Source organism: Lepidochelys kempii, chromosome 11, assembly GCF_965140285.1.
Source record: "Lepidochelys kempii isolate rLepKem1 chromosome 11, rLepKem1.hap1, whole genome shotgun sequence".
Taxonomy (NCBI): Eukaryota; Metazoa; Chordata; order Testudines; family Cheloniidae; genus Lepidochelys; species Lepidochelys kempii.
Genome location: NC_136390.1, coordinates 368,382 through 389,943, shown reverse-complemented (window position 1 = coordinate 389,943; position 21,562 = coordinate 368,382). Strand labels below are relative to the sequence as shown.

The window sequence follows — 21,562 nt, the reverse complement described above, 5'->3', positions numbered from 1 at the left end:
GTTTTAGATCCAGATTTTTAAAACGTAGCCTTCCATTGGTACCTGCAGGCCCAAGTCCTGTCACACAGGTGACTAAGGACCGGATTTGCACCTGCAGTCAGGTACTGGGCCGCCTACATGGTTTTGCTCTCACAGTGCACCTGGAATTAGAAGACCCTAAAAGATGTGGCCTCTAGCATTTTTGTGGACAGAGGAGGGCGGTTTGTAAAAGGTCCACCCCATTTCTACCAGGCTAAGGAGCACTGGCAGCCCGTTGGCTTTGAAGCTCTCAGTAGCCCACTGGCTGCCTTTCAGGAGCGCCTTTCCCTGCTGTGCAGCGCACCGAGCAGAGACAGCTCTGTCATAGAGTGTAATGATGGGCTAGTGAGGGTTACCAAGCAGGCCTGGCTCATATTCTTGCCACATAGCTAAGGAGGTTTGCTCTGGCCCTGTGGGCTGCTCCCCCGGCCCTTGATCCCCCCTGTCCATGCAGTTTCCTGGAGTGGTTTCTGAGGTGCCTGGTCGTGTTTGTCCCTGCTGCCTCCTGCCCCTGACTCTCTCTGTCTTTCTCAGTCCATCGCCAAACCTCCCACCATATCCACCATCCCCTTTCCACCCACCTGCCTCCTGCCCTCAAGTTCCAGAAGAGGTTCCCCCATGCCAACCGGAGGAAGAGAAGAAAGAGAAAAAAGAAAAAAACCTCAGTGCCCCCCTCGGACATCACTCCCACCATCCAGGAAGTGGAGGAGGAGGAGCGGGACGAGGAGGAGGAGGGGGACGAGGAGGAGGAAGGAGAGTCGGAGGCAGAAGAGGCCCTGGAGAAAGAGGTCTCACCAGCGTCAGAGACAGAGGCTCATGAGAAGAGGGACAATCCTAAGCCTGAGCCCCCTAGCAAACCAAAGGCAAGGCTGGGGTGGGAGGGGCCGAGGGAGTCTGCAGGCTCCACCACTGGGTGCCGGGGGTCAATGAGGGGTAGAGTCTGGGATGGGCCATGCTCTAGGTGGCGAGAGGAGCTGAGATAGTTTACACCCTGGGGAGGAGGGGCTGGGATGGTCCATTCCCTGGGTGGCATAGGTCTGGCTGACTCTATACTGTGGGTAGCAGTGCTTAGTGGGGAGGGTATGGGATGGTTCATTCCCTGAGTGGCAGAGGGTTAGGTCTAGGATGGCCCACATCTGAGGGGAGCAGTGGGGGGAAGATCTAGGACCATCCTTTCCCTGTGGGGTGGGTCTGGCTCGCTCATGCAGGGCAGGGTCTGGTTCTTGTGCTCAGACTTGTCTCCTCTCTGCAGTTCACTATTGGGAGTGACGATGAATCCTGCGGTGCCTTGGCCTCTGCACAGTTCCATGTGGAGAAGGAGTGTGGCATCATGTCCCCGATGCCACACCGCGCTGACCTGCTGCTGGAGACGGGCCCGGCCTCTCTTGGCAGGTAGGATGGACTTGACCTGGGGCTGGCTGGTCATTCAAAACGTGCTCATTAAGTAGGCTTTTTTATTTAGACTCCGATTCAGCTGGTACTTAAGCATGTGCCTAAGTAAGTATAGGGGTAGTCCCAGTGAAGATCAGTTAACAGTTTCAGTCTATTTTTAATTCAACAGTCAAATCAACAAAGCAGGCACTCAGTTCCTCATAACATCAAGAGGTAGCATCCTCGGATTCAAACGAAAAGGTTCTGGGTTCAAATTCCACATAGGTGAAATCTTGGTCCAGGTGATAACGTTTGCAGATGATACAAAAATTGGGGGGAGAGGTAAAGAATAAAGAGCACAAATCATTGATGCAGAGCAATCTGGAGCACTTGGTAAGCTGGGCGCAAGCAAACAATATGCATTTTAATATGGCTAAATGTTCCTAGATGCATGTTTTTACAAAGAATGAAGGCCATCCATGCTGGATGGGGGACTCTCTCCCGGGAAGCAGTGACTCTGAGAAAGATTTGAGGGTCCTGGTGGAGAATCAGCTCAACATGAGCTCCCAGTATGATGCTGTGGCCAAAAGAACTAATGGGATCCTGAGATGCACAAACCCAGGAATTTCGACTAGGAGTGGAGAGGTTATTTTACCTCTGTATTCGGCACTGATGTGAATGCTGCTGGAACCCTGCACCCAGTTCTGGTGTTCACAGTTCACGAAGGATGTTGATAAATTGGAAAGAATTCAAAGAAGAGCCACAAGAATGATTAAAGCATTAGAAAACATGCCCATGCGAGGTATAGTGTAGACATGGCCTAGGCTTGTTTTCTAATGCTTTAAAATCCACATCCCCGAGCGACGCAGTTACACTGACCTAATCCCCAGCTTCTCCCACTGACATAGCTACACCTCTCACGCAGGTGGGTTAACTCCCCCGATGGGAGAAGCTCTCCCGTCAGCATAATAATGTCTTCACTACAGCAACACAGGTTCAGTGGTGTGCGTGAAGACAAGCCCTGATAGTCATAGACTCCAAGAGCTCAATCTCTTTCTCTTATCAAAGAGAATATTAATATGTGATTTGATCACAGTCTATAAATACCCATATGGGGAACAGATATTTGATAATGGGGTCTTCAGTGTGGCAGAGGAATGCCTAACACGATCCAATGGCTGGATGTTGAAGCTAGACAAATTCAGACTGGAAATCAGGAGAGATTTAATGGTGAGAGTATTTAACTGTTGGAACAACTTACCAAGTGTCGTGGTGTATTCTCCATCACTGACCATTTTAATTCAAGACTGGAATTTTTTAAAAAGCTCTGCTCTAGAAATTATTCTAGGGCAGGTCTCTGGCCTGGGTTATTCCAGAGGTCAGACTTCATGATCCCAAGGGGTCCTTCTGGCCTTGGAATCTATGAATTCCCCTTTGATTCTGACACAAGAGGCAGAGGCTGGGTACATCCTTGCATCCAAGCTCTCCTTCCTTACACTTCCCCTTCTCTCTCACCATGTGGGTTTGCCTGGGAAGGAGGAAAGGGTGCTAGCATGTGCCCACCCCAGTCCCCAAATCACTCACTCGCTCAGCCAGGTGTGCTACAAGACCCAACTGGGGCAGGGTCTGGATACAGCCTTCCTGGTTCCCAGGTACAGATGATCGCCCCCGTGACTAGGCTCCCTTACCAGCAGGGGTATCACCTGGGGACTGGATAGTCCCCAGCACAGGTATCTGGGGGGCACCATGCCAGGAAGGGAGGAGCTTGCCTTTCCAGCCTGACTTTCCTTTGCGCCTGGTTCCTGACCCACAGACTGGGAAGCAGTGGGACAGGCCAGGCCAGGGCTTGTGGACACAGAGCAAGAACTGTGGGGCTGTGGGCCCATGAGGGATTTCCATCCCTTGTAAGGAAGGGGGGCTTACCCTGTAGGGGAGGGAGCAGAAGCAGCTTTCACTGGGCCTAACTTCCTGAAGACCCCAGCTGTAGTTTGGGAGTCCCTGACACATGCCTGCTCCTGGCCAGGGACTCTCAAGCTTTTCAGATAACTGGGTCTGAGGTCAGGGCTGGGAGGGACCCTTCAGCCCAGAGGATGATCTCATGAGAAAAGACTTACAAACAGGAGTTCAGACTGGGAACAACCTCTCCCCCTTCCAGCCCACCCCAGTGCTGCCAGCTCTGCTTTGCTGCTACTGCCAGGTTTCCCGTTTGTTTCCTCAGCCTCCCGGAGCCCAGAGAATGTTCGTCTCGGGGATGGGACAGGCGCAAGCCCTGGAGCCAGGTGGTGAGCGGGCAGAGGGTGAGTTATGACCTGAAGGAGCGGATGTGCATCGGCAGTATGACCACTCTGGAGAGTGCAGTGTACCAGCGCGTCCCCACCGATGAGGCCGAGGCCCAGATGCTGGCGTCTGCTGACCTGGACGACATGAAAAGTGAGGCCCTGCTTTGTGACATTTAATGTGTCTCCTGTACAAGTGTCATCCACCCTCTGCCCAATCCATAGACATCAGGCCTGGACATTTCTCCCACCCCGGACCCATCTCCCTGGGCATCAGGCCTGGGCATTTCCCACCTCCCGGGCTCATCCCCCTTGGCGTCAGGCCTGGGCCTTTACCCCCAGGCCCATCCCCTTGGTTGGAAGGCCTGAGTAACCCAGCCATACCTTCCCTCCCCACTTTGTGTCAGCCCTAAGACTCTGCCATCCCCCTGGGAGCTAGGCCTGGTAGTTGGTCCCACCATTCCTTGGGTGCAGGAGCAAGGAAACATGTCCCCTGGTGTTTCCCCAGCGCTATGCTGAATTTTGGTTGAAAAGTTGAACCGAAGTCCTGGCAGTTCATGGTGAGCGGCTACAGACCCCAGGGTCCTTGTAGCAGGAGTAGGGTGTTAGCACCCTTGGCTTGACTCAATTTCACCTGGCAGAATTGCAGTCTGCCTCCCTAGATACTGCCAAGAGTTTCCTTTGGTGACAGGATTCTGCTTCACTTCCTGTCTGAACCTGGTGTGCAGGGGTGCTAGGACTAGGGGTTATGAGGATGCAGCAGCACCCCCTGGCTTGACTGTAGTAATAACCAAATATATGACAGGTTTCAGAGTAGCAGTCGTGTTAGTCTATATCCGCAAAAAGAAAAGGAGTACTTGTGGCACCTTAGAGACTAACAAATTTATTTGAGCAGAAACAACTCTGATATCATAATCAAAAAGGCTGACAAAAGAGGTGCTGTCGTCATCATGAATAGGTCGCTGCTAGGCAGCTCTCCTACACCACTTTCTACAAGCCATTACCCTCTGATCCCACTGAGGGTTACCAAAAGAAACTACAGCATCTGCTCAAGAAACTCCCTGAAAAAGCACAAGATCAAATCCGCACAGACACACCCCTGGAACCCCAACCTGGGATATTCTATCTACTACCCAAGATCCATAAACCTGGAAATCCTGGGCGCCCAATCATCTCAGGCATTGGCACCCTGACAGCAGGATTATCTGGCTATGTAGACTCCCTCCTCAGGCCCTACGCTACCAGCACTCCCAGCTACCTTCGAGACACCACTGACTTCCTGAGGAAACTACAATCCATCGGTGATCTTCCTGAAAACACCATCCTAGCCATTATGGATGTAGAAGCCCTCTACGCCAACATTCCACACAAAGATGGACTACAAGCCGTCAGGAACAGTATCCCTGATAATGTCACGGCAAACCTGGTGGCTGAACTTTGTGACTTTGTCCTCACCCAAAACTATTTCACATTTGGGGACAATGTATACCTTCAAATCAGCAACACTGCTATGGGTACCCACATGGCCCCACAGTATGCCAACATTTTTATGGCTGACTTAGAACAACACTTCCTCAGCTCTTGTCCCCTAATGCCCCTACTCTACTTGCGCTACATTGATGACATCTTCATCATACGGACCCATGGAAAAGAAGCCCTTGAGGAATTCCACCATGATTTCAACAATTTCCATCCCACCATCAACCTCAGCCTGGACCAGTCTACACAATAGATCCACTTCCTGGACACCACAGTGCTAATAAGCGATGGTCACATAAACACCACCCTATACTGGAAGCCTACTGACCGCTATTCCTACCTGCATGCCTCCAGCTTTCACCCAGATCACACCACACAATCCATTGTCTACAGCCAAGCTCTACGATATAACCGCATTTGCTCCAACCCCTCAGACAGAGACAAACACCTACAAGATCTCTATCAAGCATTCTTACAACTACAATACCCACCTGCTGAAGTGAAGAAACAGACTGACAGAGCCAGTAGAGTACCCAGAAGTCACCTACTACAGGACAGGCCCAACAAAGAAAATAACAGAACGCCACTAGTCGTCACCTTCAGCCCCCAACTAAAGCCTCTCCAATGCATCATCAAGGATCTACAACCTATCCTGAAGGACGACCCATCATTCTCACAGATCTTGGGAGACAGGCCAGTCCTTGCTTACAGACAGCCCCCCAACCTGAAGCAAATACTCACCAGCAACCACACACCACACAACAGAACCACTAACCCAGGGACCAATCCTTGCAACAAAGCCCTTTGCCAACTGTGTCCACATATCTATTCAGGAGACACCATCATAGGGCCTAATCACATCAGCCACACTATCAGAGGCTCGTTCACCTGCACATCCAGCAATGTGATATATGCCATCATGTGCCAGCAATGCCCCTCTGCCATGTACATGGCCAAACTGGACAGTCTCTACGTAAAAGAATAAATGGACACAAATCAGACATCAAGAATTATAACATTCAAAAACCAGTCGGAGAACACTTCAATCTCTCTGGTCACTCGATTACAGACCTAAAAGTGGCAATTCTTCAACAAAAAAACTTCAAAAACAGACTCCGACGAGAGACTGCTGATTTGGAATTAATTTGCAAACTGGACACGATTAACTTAGGCTTGAATAAAGACTGGGAGTGGATGAGTCATTACATAAAGTAAAACTATTTCCCCATATTTATTCCCCACCCCCACCCCACACTGTTCCTCACACGTTCTTGTCAACTGCTGGAAATCCACCTTAATTATCACTACAAAAGGTTTTTTTTTTCTCTCCTGCTGGTAATAGCTCACCTTACCTGATCACTCTCGTTACTGTGTGTATGGTAACACCCATTGTTTCATGTCCTCTGTGTATATAAAATCTCCCCACTGTATTTTCCACTGAATGCATCCGATGAAGTGAGCTGTAGCTCACGAAACTTTATGCTCAAATAAATTTGTTAGTCTCTAAGGTGCCATGAGTACTCCTTTTCTTTTAACCAAATATATGGTTGCCACTTTCAGCACCCCTGCTATAAAAATTATTCCAGCTCCCCTGCTGGTATGTGGTGTCCCTGTGCTTTGCTCTCCCCTTCCCCCAGCAAGTCGAGGCTGCCTTTCAGCGAGGGTGGGTGATTCCTGGGGAGCTTGTATCAGTTTGGTGACTTTGTAAAGTGTTTTGGGGTCTATAGAACCATCCTCATTGTCACACAGGGAGCTGTCACCTCCTGGTGTGGAATACAGGGGACCTTGGAGAGAGACCCAGGGCCCCAGTTACTAGATGTGCCTCTGACCTGATGGTTTAGACAGTCTGGAGTCTAAACACTTCTTGCAGCTTTATCTGGAGACTGTTAGCTGCATTCGCAGGCACCACCATCTCAACGGTCACTTACTGTCCTGGAACAAGAGACCTCAGCTAGCACTTCTTCCCCATTAGCCCTCCATCCTTACCTGCGGCACCCTTCCTGCTGTTCCAGCCCTGGGCTCTCCCTTCCGCTCTGCTGATGCTCTTCTATCCTGCCTTGCAGTCCTGGGCTCTCTTTCCCCTCCCCACAGCTCTGCTAGTGTCCCTTAATCCCAACCCGCAGCCCCCTGCTGCCTTGCCTGGGACTCCCCCCTTCCACTCTGCTGATGCCCTCAGTTTGGACTCACTCATGTAGCTCCAACCCTTTCCTCACCTCCCACCCCTTGGCTCTGTGTCTTTTTTCACCTCCATCCTGTTACCCTCTTGATTTGAGGGCTCCATGCATCCCTTAGTTCCAGCCCTCTCCTCTGGACGTGCTTTCCCAGCGAGCAGTGCCTATGCTTGCCAGGAGGGTGCTGGTATTGCAGCAGCCTTGTCTGAGGAGCTGTCCTCTCTGAAAAAGGGAGAAACCTCTGCTGAAGTGACTCTGAGGGAGCTGAAGCCCAGAATCACTGGATAATTGTTGCCCAGCTGGGACCTGTGACTTGTGTTTCCTGTTGTTTAGAGAGGCACCTGGGGCCCTAGGGGTGCAGCGTGTGTCCTAGGATCTGCCCCTGTGTGTACGTGAGAGCAGATGGAAGAGACGTCATGGAAATGCATGCTCTGGGCCTGAGGACATGGAGAATTCAATAGGCTGCTTTCCAGGCTGGAGAGGGAGGGAGCGAGACATCAAAGGGGGAGAGAGGGAGAGGAGCAGGCAGTGCTACACACGCACAGGGTCTCTGGACCTCCAGCAGGAAACCCTTCTGCTGATGAAGAGCCCCTTGGCCCAGAGAGCTAGTGAAGAAAGCCCTGCAAATTACAAGCTTTCCCGCAGCAAACCTCCCCCAGTGGAAACTTTCTTTCCAGGAGCTCATCAGTCCCAAGGGCTGCCGCTACCAGCATCACATGCCTTCCCCCAGCTGAGGGGGACCGAAACAGTGAGGGCATGGCGGTCTCCATGGCGCTACAAAAATCCTGACAGGTCATCCAGAGCAGGGACCTTGCTGGGCAGCTCGTCTTCTGGAACTCCAGATAAACGACACCAAACTTTGGTCTTGCAAGTGTGGTGCATAGCTCATGGGCCTTGACCCCTGACCTTGCCAAGGACACAATGACAGCCATTCATGATGGAGAGGAGGCAGGAGGTGGTGACAGCCCAGAGGTGGGGACAGGCAGCTGCATCCACGGCACGGTCTGTTACGAAGACTTGGAGGAGTTTGCCCTCAATTTTGAAGATTATGATTTATGGGAGGCCATCAGAAACCAGCTGGGTTACCCTGGTGGGGAGCCTGTCTGTAAGTACCTGACCTGCACTCCCGCACTGCAGTGAAGGGCTCAGGGCCCTGAACTGAGCTCTCTCTCACACTCACTCACACATGCAGGGTGCTGTCTGTCCATTGCTCTGTGTCTCAGAATAGGCGCCCCTGAGTTAGAGTTTGCAGCACATAGCTCCCATCCAGACAGTTCCTAGTGTTCCCTCTCTGTGCCCCTGTGTCTGAGCACTTGGAAGACTCTGCCCATTGTCTGTGTTGTGTCTCAGGTATCTGTGCAGGACCAGTCACTGTGGTGTTGAGGCATTTCTCTGTCATGTTACCTGAGCAATCCTGGATGCAGATCCAGAGTGGTCTGCCCCACAGCCAGAGAAGATGCAGCCCTGGACTGGAACTTATTGTGGCAACGCCATTTCATCATTTGTCTTTGGCACCAAGCTAGTGTAGCCTGGCAGTCTCAGGATATGCAAAGCCTAGGGCAGAGTCTCAGGCTGTTATGTACGCTGTTTGCTGGAATTTGAGCTAGGGTCTGGGATCTGACTGCACTATCAGCTGGTATCAAGTTCTTGGCTCTGCAGTGTGGACTAAAGATAGTGGGGAAGAATTTAGTAGTATGTGTGGCCCTGGGTGTGTCAGCTGCAAACTAAGGTTCTTGAGAGAGAGCTTTGGGCCATGGCTTGACTGTCCAGCACAGGTGCTCCTTGGCTGGTGAAGGCCAGGGGAACCTGCTGAATCTCTTAGTGGAGGAGACTCTCGATTACTTTCTTTGGGAGGGACATGTACCAATCATTAGACCTTTGATCAGTAAACTGTGTTTGGAAATTGAACATAAGAACGGCCATACCGGGTCAGACCAATGGTTCATCTAGCCCAGCATCCTGTCTTCTGACAGTGGACAATGCCAGGTACTTCAGAGGGAATGAATAGAACAGGCAATCATCAAGTGATCCATCCCCTGTTGCCCATTCCCAGCTTCTATCTCACCAGTTATCATCCTGTCTCACACTTCACTCCTGGCACAATCACAAAAAGGTAGTGATAAGGCAACTTCCGCAGTATCTGGTGTCCTTGGATGTTTCTTTTTACTCCACTCGCATTGGCTTTAGGCCAGGGTAGGGCAAACGACTATGCCGAGTGTTTTAGTGCTTGTCTACACAGAAACTCAGTGCACAGCAAGCCGGGATGAAAGCCTACAGGGCACTAGCAAGCCACACATTAACTGGCCATGTGGACCTTGTTACTGCACACTAAAGTTCCATAGGTTGTAACAGCAGGACATCAGTGCACTAGAGCAGTGGTTTTCAACCAGAGGTCCGGGGTCCCCTGGGGGGCCACGAGCAGGTTTCAGGGGGTCTGCCAAGCAGGGCCAGTGTTCGGCTTTCTGCCCTGGGTCCCAACAAGTCTAAGTCCCACTGGACGGGGGTGAAGCGTTGGGGCCCTGAGCCCCACCACCTGGGGTTGAAGCAGGAGCCTGAGCAACTTAGCTTCACAGTGCCCCCAGTGGCATGGGGCCCTGGGCAACGGCCCTGCTTGGTACCCCTTAACGCCGGCCCTGGCTTTTAGATGCAGAAAACCAGTTGCTGTGGCACAGGGGGGCTGTGGGGTTTTTATAGCATGTTTGGGGGGCCTCAGAAAGAAAAAGGGTGAGAACCCCTGCACTCGAGAACTTTTAGTGTGCAGTTGCAGGGTCCACACCGTGACTTGGTGCACAGCAGGCTTGTCACGCATTAGGCCTCTCTTTAGACACGCCTTAGCTGATAATCTCCTGCTGCTGACTCAGAACAAGGGCCAGATTTACAATAGTGACCTCTGATCTTAAGTGCTGAACGTCCGATACCTTGAGCTTGATTTGTGGATGGGCAGAGCACCCAGAACTCAGACTGAAGCCTCTGGGAGCCCTTCTGAAGAACTGGTCCTGAGGTGCCTCAGGCTGGGTTCCTTACTGAGATCCCCAAACCAGTGGCCATTTTTGAAGGATGTAGGCCCATCTTTGCACGCTGAGTCGGTTAGCTCTGTCAGCTGCCTTCCGTCATGGTGACCACGGGATCATCATTCTGCATCCACCGCTCTTAGCGGAGGCAGTGGAGGTGTCTGAGAGGTTCCAATGCTTTCTTCCATAGAATCATGCTGAAGGAATTGGCGGCTGTGATTGCAGAGCCATTGGCCATTATCTTTGAAAACTCGTGGCGAACCGGGGAAGTCCCGGATGACTGGAAAAAGGCTAATGTAGTGCCAATCTTTAAAAAAGGGAAGAAGGAGGATCCTGGGAACTACAGGCCTGTCAGCCTCACCTCAGTCTCTGGAAAAATCATGGAGCAGGTCCTCAAGGAATCAATCCTGAAGCACTTGCATGAGAGGAAAGTGATCAGGAACAGCCAGCATGGATTCACCAAGGGAAGGTCACGCCTGACTAATCTAATTGCCTTTTATGATGAGATTACTGGTTCTGTGGATGAAGGGAAAGCAGTGGATGTATTGTTTCTTGACTTTAGCAAAGCTTTTGACACGGTCTCCCACAGTATTCTTGTCAGCAAGTTAAGAAAGTATGGGCTGGATGAATGCACTATAAGGTGGGTAGTAAGCTGGCTAGATTGTCGGGCTCAACGGGTAGTGATCAATGGCTCCATGTCTAGTTGGCAGCCGGTATCAAGTGGAGTGCCCCAAGGGTCGGACCTGGGGCCGGTTTTGTTCAATATCTTCATAAATGATCTGGAGGATGGTGTGGATTGCACTCTCAGCAAATTTGCGGATGATACTAAACTGGGAGGAGTGGTAGATACGCTGGAGGGGAGGGATAGGATACAGAAGGACCTAGACAAATTGGAGGATTGGGCCAAAAGAAATCTGATGAGGTTCAATAAGGATAAGTGCAGGGTCCTGCACTTAGGACGGAAGAACCCAATGCACAGCTACAGACTAGGGACCGAATGGCTAGGCAGCAGTTCTGTGGAAAAGGACCTAGGGGTGACAGTGGACGAGAAGCTGGATATGAGTCAGCAGTGTGCCCTTGTTGCCAAGAAGGCCAATGGCATTTTGGGATGTATAAGTAGGGGCATAGCGAGCAGATCGAGGGACGTGATCGTTCCCCTCTATTCGACATTGGTGAGGCCTCATCTGGAGTAAAGTGTCCAGTTTTGGGCCCCACACTACAAGAAGGATGTGGATAAATTGGAGAGAGTCCAGCGAAGGGCAACAAAAATGATTAGGGGTCTGGAACACATGACTTATGAGGAGAGGCTGAGGGAACTGGGATTGTTTAGTCTGCAGAAGAAAAGAATGAGGGGGGGATTTGATAGCTGCTTTCAACTACCTGAAAGGGGGTTCCAAAGAGGATGGCTCTAGACTGTTCTCAATGGTAGCAGATGACAGAACGAGGAGTAATGGTCTCAAGTTGCAGTGGGGGAGGTTTAGATTGGATATTAGGAAAAACTTTTTCACTAAGAGGGTGGTGAAACACTGGAATGCGTTACCTAGGGAGGTGGTAGAATCTCCTTCCTTAGAGGTTTTTAAGGTCAGGCTTGACAAAGCCCTGGCTGGGATGATTTAACTGGGAATTGGTCCTGCTTTGAGCAGGGGGTTGGACTAGATGACCTTCTGGGGTCCCTTCCAACCCTGATATTCTATGATTCTAGAATATCTGGGTTGGAAGGGACCTCAGGAGGTCATCTAGTCCAACCCCCTGCTCAAAGCAGGACCAATCCCCAATTTTTGCCCCAGATCCCAAATGGCCCCCTCAAGGATTGAACTCACAACCTTGGGTTTAGCAGGCCAACGCTCAAACCACTGAGCTATCCCTCCCCCCAAAGAGATTGCAGAAGGCAGTATTTATAGGGAATTGCTCACCTGCACTGAGCGCCCTCATGCAGAGCCTGCCGAGCTCCGTCGTCTGCCCCGACTGCAAGAGGCCACTGGAGGGGCTAGTGAGAGGCTTGGCCTCTTCAGTTTCACAGGCAAAGCCTCGCCATGGCTTTCCAGGCTTCTAGCTCCTCGAGGGCATGATGGCTGGGGCTGTTCCTCAGGTGACCAGTGCAGAATGCTGCCCCTGCTATTGGATTGGGATTTCCCATTGGGAGACTCACTTGTGTGACCTCAGGCTTGTTGGGCCCCTGTTGCTACCTGTAGCATGGGGATAAGTACGCTTTCCCTACATCACGGGTGTGTTGTGAGACTAAATGAGGATGGAGGCGAAGAAATGTATACATCAACAAGTCAGTTTGGTAATGTGCCTCGTGAGCATAGTGTCAAAAGGTGTAGTCACATCTTGTGCCCTCACCTCATACAGATCACACACGCTCATTGCACTCACACACCAGCCACACACTTCTTTTCACATGCATTCACATCACATTCATAAAGGACTGTCATGCACAAAGACACACTGTTCTGCCCATACAAATAGTGAAATCCGTGTGCACGCACATGAATGCAGAGAGAACATGTGGCCCCCTTGCAGTGCAGCTCCCAGAACACCAGCAGCAGCTCGCTGGCATCAATGGGCAGTTATTGGCTGCCATTGATATTCCAGTAATGGAATGTGGAAGAGTCAAACTGTCAGCAGGACTCACATCAGCCGCGCAGTCAATGGGGAAAATCCCCACAGGCTCAGTATGGATCTATTCTATCTTTAACGTAGTGACCCAGATTCCCAAGGAGCGAGGCTGTGGTGTGGCTGTCCTGGCGCTGGAGACCTCCTTCCTGTGGCTGGAAGGGGCCCACATTCCCATGGGTACAGGGCATAGCACTGCAAACCGTTGCTGAGGTGCTGCAGCGCCCCCAGTGAGGAAATCGCTTTTCTTTGAAGTCTGGTGCTTTTCACATTCTGAAGGTCAAAGTTCTTGAGGCCTGGCTGAAAGAGGACAGTGTGCAGATGCTGCCCTTCATCCCGGGCAGGCAGGGCTGACCTGAGAGACTTGGGGGCCTCCCAGGCAAGATGACTCTCCTTCCCTGATGAGCCTCTCAGGGGGAACAGATCTTGGCTTCCCCTGCAGGCAGGCCTGGGGAAGCTCCACAGACCAGCACATAATAGGAAACAGTGGACTGGGGGGCTCCCTGACTAGCCTAATCCACCTTTCGCTGTGGCTCATCACCCCGTAACAAAGCCCCCTTTCATCTGCGTTCTCCAAGGAAGCTTCAGCTTCTCCGCCTCGGCTTGGGCAATGGCAGGGGAGTCTCACCCCTCCACAGCACGCTGTTGTCACAGCACTAATGCAGTCAGAAGGGCAGTCACTGTTCAGGCCTGTTGCATGGGGGTTTATGTCCACTGTCCCTTTTCTCTGCTAATGCCACCAGCACTGCAGGAGCCAAGTCAGGTGTAGATGTAACAGCTAGTGCTGACAGAGTGCAGTAGTCAGCCTGTAATGCAGCCTTGCTGTTCAGGTGTCTTTGAGTCAGCCAGCTGGGCGCTGCAACTCAGAACTGGAAGAGATCAAGAAAGCTGCATGACTGATCCCTTGGAAGTCAGGGATTGCTAGAGTTAATTGTGCAGCCTTCACTCTGGCCCCTTGTGTGTTTGCATTATTACACTGCAGCCTTTCATTGCATAATCATGTAACAGAACATGTCATCCAGTGTTTTCTGCAGCCATAGATACTTCCATGTGTCACTGGGCTGTGGCTGAGGAATCCCTCCCCTCCATGCTACACGGCTGAATTAGCCACAGTCACACTTAGCGTGGCCTTTCTGCACGTGGAGCATTGACAGAAATGGCTTTTAAAAACGAACCTCACACCCCAAGCTCTGCAAGGACACAAAATCTGATCTTCAGACTCTCCCAGCAGAGCCTAATCAGGCCTAATTCTCACCATGTTACAGCAAAAACCCCCCCAGACTCAGCCAGGAGAGCCCCTTTCCTGGGCGAGGTTTCTCTCTTGCTCACAAAGAGCAGAGGAACATTAAAATGGAGCACAAAAATACTCTCCCACTGAATGCTTCTTACCCAACCTTAGGCATCGTCTCCCTGCGAGGCTGTTCCTGGAGCCACCATTAGTGCCTGGCAGTCCCTGGGCATTCAAAGGCACTTATCACTCAGGGCAGTTTCCCTGTCAGATTGTAGCATTGCACTCCCCCATGCTGTGGTGCTGGAGCTGGCCCAGAAGGGTTCAGGACATTGCTACCCCTGGGAGGAACTCACCTCCTACTCAGAAATGGGATAATCAATTTATTTGACCTTTAATTGACAAATTCATGCTCAGGCAGAGTGCAGCTTGGAAAGAGTCATCCCAACGGGTGAGAGTTCTCAAATGTTAGAAACTGCCAAATACTGGGGGCTACAAGAACTTGACTCGCTAGAGCGTGAGCGCTTCAGCTGTAATGGGAATGCTAGCAGGAGCTGCTGAGAGACCTGTATGTTTGCCTGCCTGCCAGCACATTTCCATTAAACACACCATCCATCTTTCCTTGCTTGCTTTGTCTCCAGGCCACCGCTTTGAAGATAACCCTGGTGTGAGGCGGCATCTGGTGAAGAAACCATCTAGGAACCAGAGCACCAGAACCAGCAGGAAGATGGTGTCAACCCCGTCTGTCAAGAAGAAGAAGAAGAAGAAGAAGCTGGACAGGCGGCCCCATGAGGTATATAAGCCACACCCTCCCCAGGTGACCACAAATCACGTCAGGCCCCCAAAAGCAGGAGATGGGCTTAGAAATAACGAGACTTTAAAAGTAGTAAATGTGGGGTTCTGATTGTTTGCTTTCTGCCTTCTGGTCTTAGGGTTCAGATTTTCAATCTTTTCTCCACAGCCAGGATGGCAGAAAACTTGCTTTTTAAAATGAAAGCAGAGATTCTTACAAAAATCATATCCCTGCAAAAGGTCTGGTTTTAAGAAACACATCAAATATCCTGATAATTGCAATAAAATCAGGGGAGTTAGCAGCACAGTAATGGCACCACCCTGCTGAGAGCAGTGACAGGATGGGAGGTCTCTTGGGCAGGGGGGAATCTCTTCTGTCTTGGCCAGTGATTGGTGAGAGAGGCAAAATCTTTGCACTAGAGACAATGAGAGCTGCAGTGTAGAACCATTCACGTCCCTCCAGGGTCACTGTGTGCTCTGAAGTGGCATATGTGAAAGAATGGGTGCGCTATGCTCTGGTGTTGTGCATTGCTGGGGACTCCTGCCAGCTGTCCCTGGGATATTTGTTCTAGCTGCTTCTGGTCACCAAACCTTTTGTACGTTAAAAAGCGAGAGAGGACACCATTGCTCCCCCATTCCTTTAGGTGTCCTGTGCCTGGGCCAGTTAGCAGAGTCCTTGGGCCCAGTGTTCTCCACTCAGCTGTTGAAGTGAGGTGAAGACAAGGTGATATCGCCTGAGGAGCCGGTATTGCTGAGAAGGCTCCCCGCTGCTGTCGAGTTGAATGATTTTGCTTTAACCCCGGGCGGCAGGTGTTTGTGGAGCTGAACGAGCTGGTCGTAGATAAGAACCAGGAGATGCACTGGAAGGAGACAGCACGCTGGATCAAGTTTGAGGAGGATGTGGAGGAGGAAACAGCACGGTGGGGGAAGCCTCATGTAGCCTCACTATCCTTCCGCAGCCTACTGGAGCTCAGGAAGACCATTGCTCACGGTGAGTCTCGACAGCCTTTGCATGACCGATTGGGCTCCTGCAGAGAGAGGACAGGAGAACTGCCCAGGTGAATTTGGGCCTCATGGGGGAGACATTTGTAGGGCAGCTGCTATTCATGGGTTCTGTTTCCTTAATAGACACTTCAACAGTGTCTCAGCCCAGGTTCTTTTAAGGAAAGCTAAGGAAGTGAGAGAGGCTCCTATGGCCTGTGTGACCAGGCTTTGGCATGGGTGTCAGGGTCCCTTCTCTGGTGTGCAAGGCCCCATGTCCTGTCAGACCCAACTGCTGACTTTAAGCACTGGCTGGAACATGCACCCTGTGTCAGGGCCTGTGCATTGGGCCAATAAAGAGGCCAAACAGGGTTTTGTGTTTTTAAATTTTGTCTTTTCCATAAGAAATTCAGGTCCTCTCTAGGCAGGAGACTGTGCAACCTAGATGGGAACTAGTGAAACAGGACACACCATTGCCAAAAGCTGTGCAGTTGTGAGCTGCTGGTCGGAGGTGTTTTGTTGAAATGAGTCACATTCTCTAAAGCCTGGAATGGCCTGGGAACCTCCTACCAGGGCGACACCTCTTCCCCTGGTCTACACGCTCACAGCGGCACCTGAGCCAGGGCCCTCTCAGTAGGAAAGAGCGGGGGCTGTTGGCAGGGCATTCTCTGGGTGAAGCTATTGACTTTGGAACTTGCTCCCCCTGGTCTGGAACAGTCTGAGTCTGCTGGCAAAGCCCCCTGCATGAGCAAGCATTTGGGCAGGGGTTGGGGGTGGGTAAGTGGAACAATGGGGCTGGGAGACTGGTATGTGCCATATTGGCTGCCTGGAGCTCAGTGCGTTTGTGTTGGGGCAAGGGTGGCAAATGTGCTGCTCTTTTAGCACTAACATGATTTTGTATTGTATCTTGTAATGAAAGGTACCCAGAGCCCAAGTGTAACAGGATTGCACATTATCCTGCCCGAAAGGGGGTAGGGAGGAAGGGTGAGGTAAGGCTCTACCTCTACACAGAGAGGACTAGGGAAATGGGCTGAACAATCCTGAGGGAGGAGCCCTAGGACCAGCCTTGGCAACGGAGAAGGTCTGAGCTGAATTTATTTCTATGCTCTGAGAAGAGGATGACTTTGCACTGTTCCTAGCATCCAGACTATGTGGGAGAGCAAGTTGGAGAGGCCCCTGCACACCCAGGAGAGGCATTCTTTAGGTGTATTGGATTTAAATGCTTTGCATAAGAGCATCTCCAAAGAAACACGCACCTGTTAGAACCCTCCCACAGTACCAGGACCCTGGAGGTCGCTCTGGGAGACACATGTCAGGGTATTCAGAAAAAGCCCCAAAACAAACTAAAATGTTACTGCAGAAACATGAGTCTGAACACGTCTGAAATGATACAGGCCTGTGCCTCAGAACAACACCAGGGGAGCTTCAGACAGCCTGTAAAAGCATGGCAATAAAACGCTTCTTAGCTTTTCTAGGCCTGAAAGAAACCCCTAGCAACAGAGCCTCCCAATACACGGTTTCTAAAACTATTCAGCACTGTGATCCAGCTGCAGTGCTCTAGACAAACCCTCTGCACATGGGAACTTCACCCCCAACAGCTGCCAAGCAGGACCTGCCGGTTCCCCCTACTCATTGACACCCACAACAGAACACTCCTGCTGCCACCTCAGCCAGTGCAGCAAATGCCCCCTTCGCCCCTGTAACAGAGCACAGCTGGCCCTCTTGGCCCCTGCCCCTGCAAGGCTCAGATAAAGTCGCTCAGAGACCCTCTGGTTCTGAAACTACTTGTGCTTTTATTTACAAGTTTGTGCTCCCACCAGCTTCTCACCAGACAGCTTATACAGCTCTGGGTTCCTTGTGTTTGAACCGGGGGGGAGGGCTTTCTCCCTGCCTGCTCCCTCACTCTCCTACGCCCCACCAGCCCGCTTCCTTCTTCCCAGCCTCTTGTATATCCCTGGACTAATTGGGCTGGTAGGTGGCTCTCATTCCCCAATTAGGGCAGGCTCTTTCCAGCCAGCTTGCCCAAATGGGGCTGGCATGGCAGGGGGCTGATTCTGCAGTCTTTCTAATTAGTACCTTGTCACAGCCCCCCACCACAAAGCACAAGTGGATCAGCAGCTAACCTCAATGCAAGCACGGCCCATTCCTCCATCCTGGGTCCCCAAGGGCAGCAGCCCCAGCTCCAGGGGCAGGGCAGTTTGCTTCCTGGGCAAAGCGAACAATGCTCAAGCTGCTAGACCCTCCCAGAAAACCCCCAATCTCGGCGTGACTGGGGTGCACAAACCCAAACCAATGATAGACAGGTCTGGGCAGAATGACACCGACTCTCCCCTGATCCATACTCTCTATGCACAGGGAAACCAGGAAACACAAAGCCCTGACCAAGCCCAGAGGGGGCAACTGGGCAGCCAGCAGGGCAGAGGAGAGACAGGGACAGACACTCACATTGACTTCTGGGCCCAGAAAAAGGGAAAGAGCTTTCCTTAGTTTGCTGGGGATGGTCCCAGACGTCATATCACCAAGTGATGAGGAAGCTGTGTCCAACCCTGGGCGATGGAGAAAGATGCAGAGATGGCCCTACACCGCCACGACCCCTGAGTTAGGAACAGAGACTAATGACTAAGGTTAAGGTTTTGTCACAGTTATTTTTAGTAAAGGTCATTGACAGGTCGTGGGCAATAAACAAAAATTCACAGAAGCCCGTGACCTGTCTATGACTTTCACTCAAAATAATGGGAGGGGGTAGGCTGGCTGGGGGAGGGAGGACTAGCAGCTCCAGCCCCTGCTGCCCACGGCAGCTCGGCACTGCGGGGCCACCCCCACTCCAGGACATGGGGCTGAAGCAGAAAATGTCTCAGAGGTCTCTCAAAGTCACAAAATCTGTTTGACAAAATCTTATCCTTGGCAATGACAGAGGATCATGGGAGCAAGCCCTGAAAGCTGCATGAAGCCCCATCTGTGCAAAGGCCTGAGGGGTCTGCGTGACCCGCTGGATAGCTTGGCCACCAGCAAGTTGCAGTTGAATGGAAGCGTGTGGATGAGTGTGAGGGAGGAGTGACTGATGGGTGCGGGGGGAGTGGCTCGGGTGTATGAGTGTGTTAGGGTGTCTGGTCCCTGGGCATGAGTGTGAGGGGTGACCGGAGTGCATGTGTTATGCGTGGTGGGGGTGTGTGGGGCAAGCCATGTGCATGTGTGAATGTAATATGGGCAGCCGCCTTCTGAGTGTCTCCTTGTGGCCAGAGGTGGCTCTGCAGCACCTTACCTCTGCTTCCCCCCCCAGTAAGCAGGCCCCTTTCAGTATTCACTCAGTTCACAGGTAGTTCAAACAATCCCCTCCTGGGGTTCAGTCCCCTCAGGTGCATGCTGACCTCTAGGCCCCAACTCCAGTTTGGTCTCTGTCTCCCAAGAATCCAAAATAACACAAAGTCTCACAAAAACGGAACACGAACTGACAGTCTTCATCCCAGCCCCACCTTTCTGAGGGACATCTTTCTGCTTCCCAGCACCTCCTGCCTGGAGTTTGGCCTTCTCCACAAGCCTTTGCAGTCTCTCCCAGGCCTCTCTGCCTGGAGAGTTTCCTCACTCTTCTGCTTCTTGAGGTTTCCCCCTGCTGACTCAGAGTCCTTCAGGGTCTACAGACATAACTGCAGTTTCTTGGGCTTTCCTGTCCCCTGCCACTTCCTTCTCCCTTTGTACTGGAGTCATCTGACTCCACTCAGAGGGATCATCCTGTAATCAGGGCTAGCTTAGTCCAGCCCATGGGGCAAGCCATCCTGTTACAATGAGTGTGAAGGGTCAGTAGAGTGTGTACGTGTGTGCACATAGGTGTGGTGGGGGTGAGCAGTGCACACATGAGAGTGCGAGGGGAGAGTGGTGTGTTCATGGGTGAGGGGTGTGTGGCGCACATCTAGCTAGCTCCGGTAACAACAGCAGCAAAGCCGTGGGCACGCTGGCTCGCGTACGTACCTGGCTACACACAGCCCACACTGCCACCCATGCAGCTGCAGCTTCGCTGCAATTGTTCTTCAGGCTAGGTAGCTCAAAGCTAACCTGGGTATCTCTGCAGTGCTGCAGTCTGCCCTCTGACTGCAGTGCAGAGAAACCCTTAGCGTGCAATGTGGGTGAATGGCGGTGAGGGGCAGAGGCACGTGTGGGAGGTGGGCGAGTGTGAGGAGGTGGCTGATGCCAGTGTGTATTTGGCTGGCTATGGGGGAAGTGCCAGGCCCCTTGGCCTCATTGAGCCCTGCCTAAAGGCAGTGCTGGTGCTTGCTTTCTCCCAGCTGGTGACACCAGTATCTGGGCAGGGTCTGTGGGGATGCTGGAGGTGGGCACCGTGACCAGCTGTCTCCCACTCCCTCACCCAGGTGCTGTGCTGCTGGACCTGGAGCAAACCACCCTTCCTGGCATCGCTCACCTCGTGGTGGAGACCATGATTATCTCTGACCAAATCAAAGGGGAGGACAGAGCCAATGTGCTGCGTGCCCTTCTGCTCAAGCACAGGTAGGCGGTCAGGAGCTGGGGACTGCGTGAGGGGGCAGGGGGGTGAGGAGGGGATGGGGGAGTGATGGAGAGAATCGGGGTGGAGAGCTGGAAGCAGGATCAGAGGTGAAAGGCTCAGGGAGCCGGGGCAGTAGAGGGAACAGAAAGGGAAGGGGTGGAGTTCACAGCCTGAATTCAGAATAAGGCCTGGCCCTGGTGGTGGGTGATGAAGTGGAGGAACCAGAGCCTCTGAGGGAGTGATGGAGGGGAAGGTTGGGAGTGTTCATCAGAGCAGGGCCATGCTGAGGGGAGCAGGGAGAGATCAGAGCCTGGGGGCAGGTGAAGGGAGCAGGGAGGAGTCACAGCCTGGGGGCACAAGGGAAGCAGGGCCATGCTGAGGGGGAGAGGGACTGGGGGTGTCATAGGCTGGGGCAGAGGTAGCAGGGCCGCGGTGTGGGGTGGGTGAATTGGGAGGAGAGCAGAGCCTCGGGGGAGGCAATAGAAGAGCTAGCGAAGGGCCCTCAGGACGGGACTCCTGAGAGATTGCCAGGGGAAGGTGAATAGAAAGGGAAGGGAGCCAGGAGAGTGAACAGAGACAAGGTGGTGAGGAAATGGCTCCTGAGGGAAAGCGAGGTGGGGACTGTGGGGCCAAGATGATGATGAGGTAAAAGGGCTCTAGTGGGGCAGTGAGAGGGGGCATGGGGTGGAGCAAGCAGAGAGGAGCGTCCTGAAGTGATTGGAGCAGATCAGAGATCAGTTGCTTTATTTCTGGTTCTTGCAAAGGGAGCGTAGGGCACAGATGCCCAGCCCAGCCCTGCCCTGCCCTAGCCAAGTGCCATAAACCTGTCTCCTGCATTCAGAGGGAGTTCAGTGCCTGTGTTCACTTGGATCCGGGCTGCTGTCTCCCAACACCACCTGCTCCCCCAGTGGGCCTGGGCCCTATCTAGACTGGAAGAATCTCTGAGTGGGAATTCATACGTCTCCTGCCCAGCCACAGCTGGTTTGTGGGGATGAACTATTCGTGCCTCCCAAACTGCAAGCGCCAGCTGAGTGCAGCCCATGAAACTGCTGCTGCCGCTGGAGTGTCCCAGCATCCTGCTTCTGAAAGGAAGCTGGAGGGCAGTGACTGTCCCATTGACT

The 21,562-nt window shown here is 52.3% G+C and overlaps 1 protein-coding gene across 9 annotated transcripts in view; it reads left to right on the top strand.

The window, feature by feature from the left end:
* Positions 1–21,562, top strand: part of SLC4A3 (solute carrier family 4 member 3) — an 81,252-nt gene that overhangs the window by 16,549 nt on the left and 43,141 nt on the right. For all 9 annotated transcript variants that reach the window (XM_073304800.2, XM_073304803.2, XM_073304801.2 and 6 more), the window contains 6 exons: positions 553–881; positions 1,271–1,410; positions 3,608–3,819; positions 14,812–14,963; positions 15,773–15,953; positions 20,308–20,443. In XM_073304800.2, the coding sequence (XP_073160901.2) occupies positions 553–881; positions 1,271–1,410; positions 3,608–3,819; positions 14,812–14,963; positions 15,773–15,953; positions 20,308–20,443 (1,150 nt within the window). The remainder of the gene's footprint in view (positions 1–552; positions 882–1,270; positions 1,411–3,607; positions 3,820–14,811; positions 14,964–15,772; positions 15,954–20,307; positions 20,444–21,562) is intronic.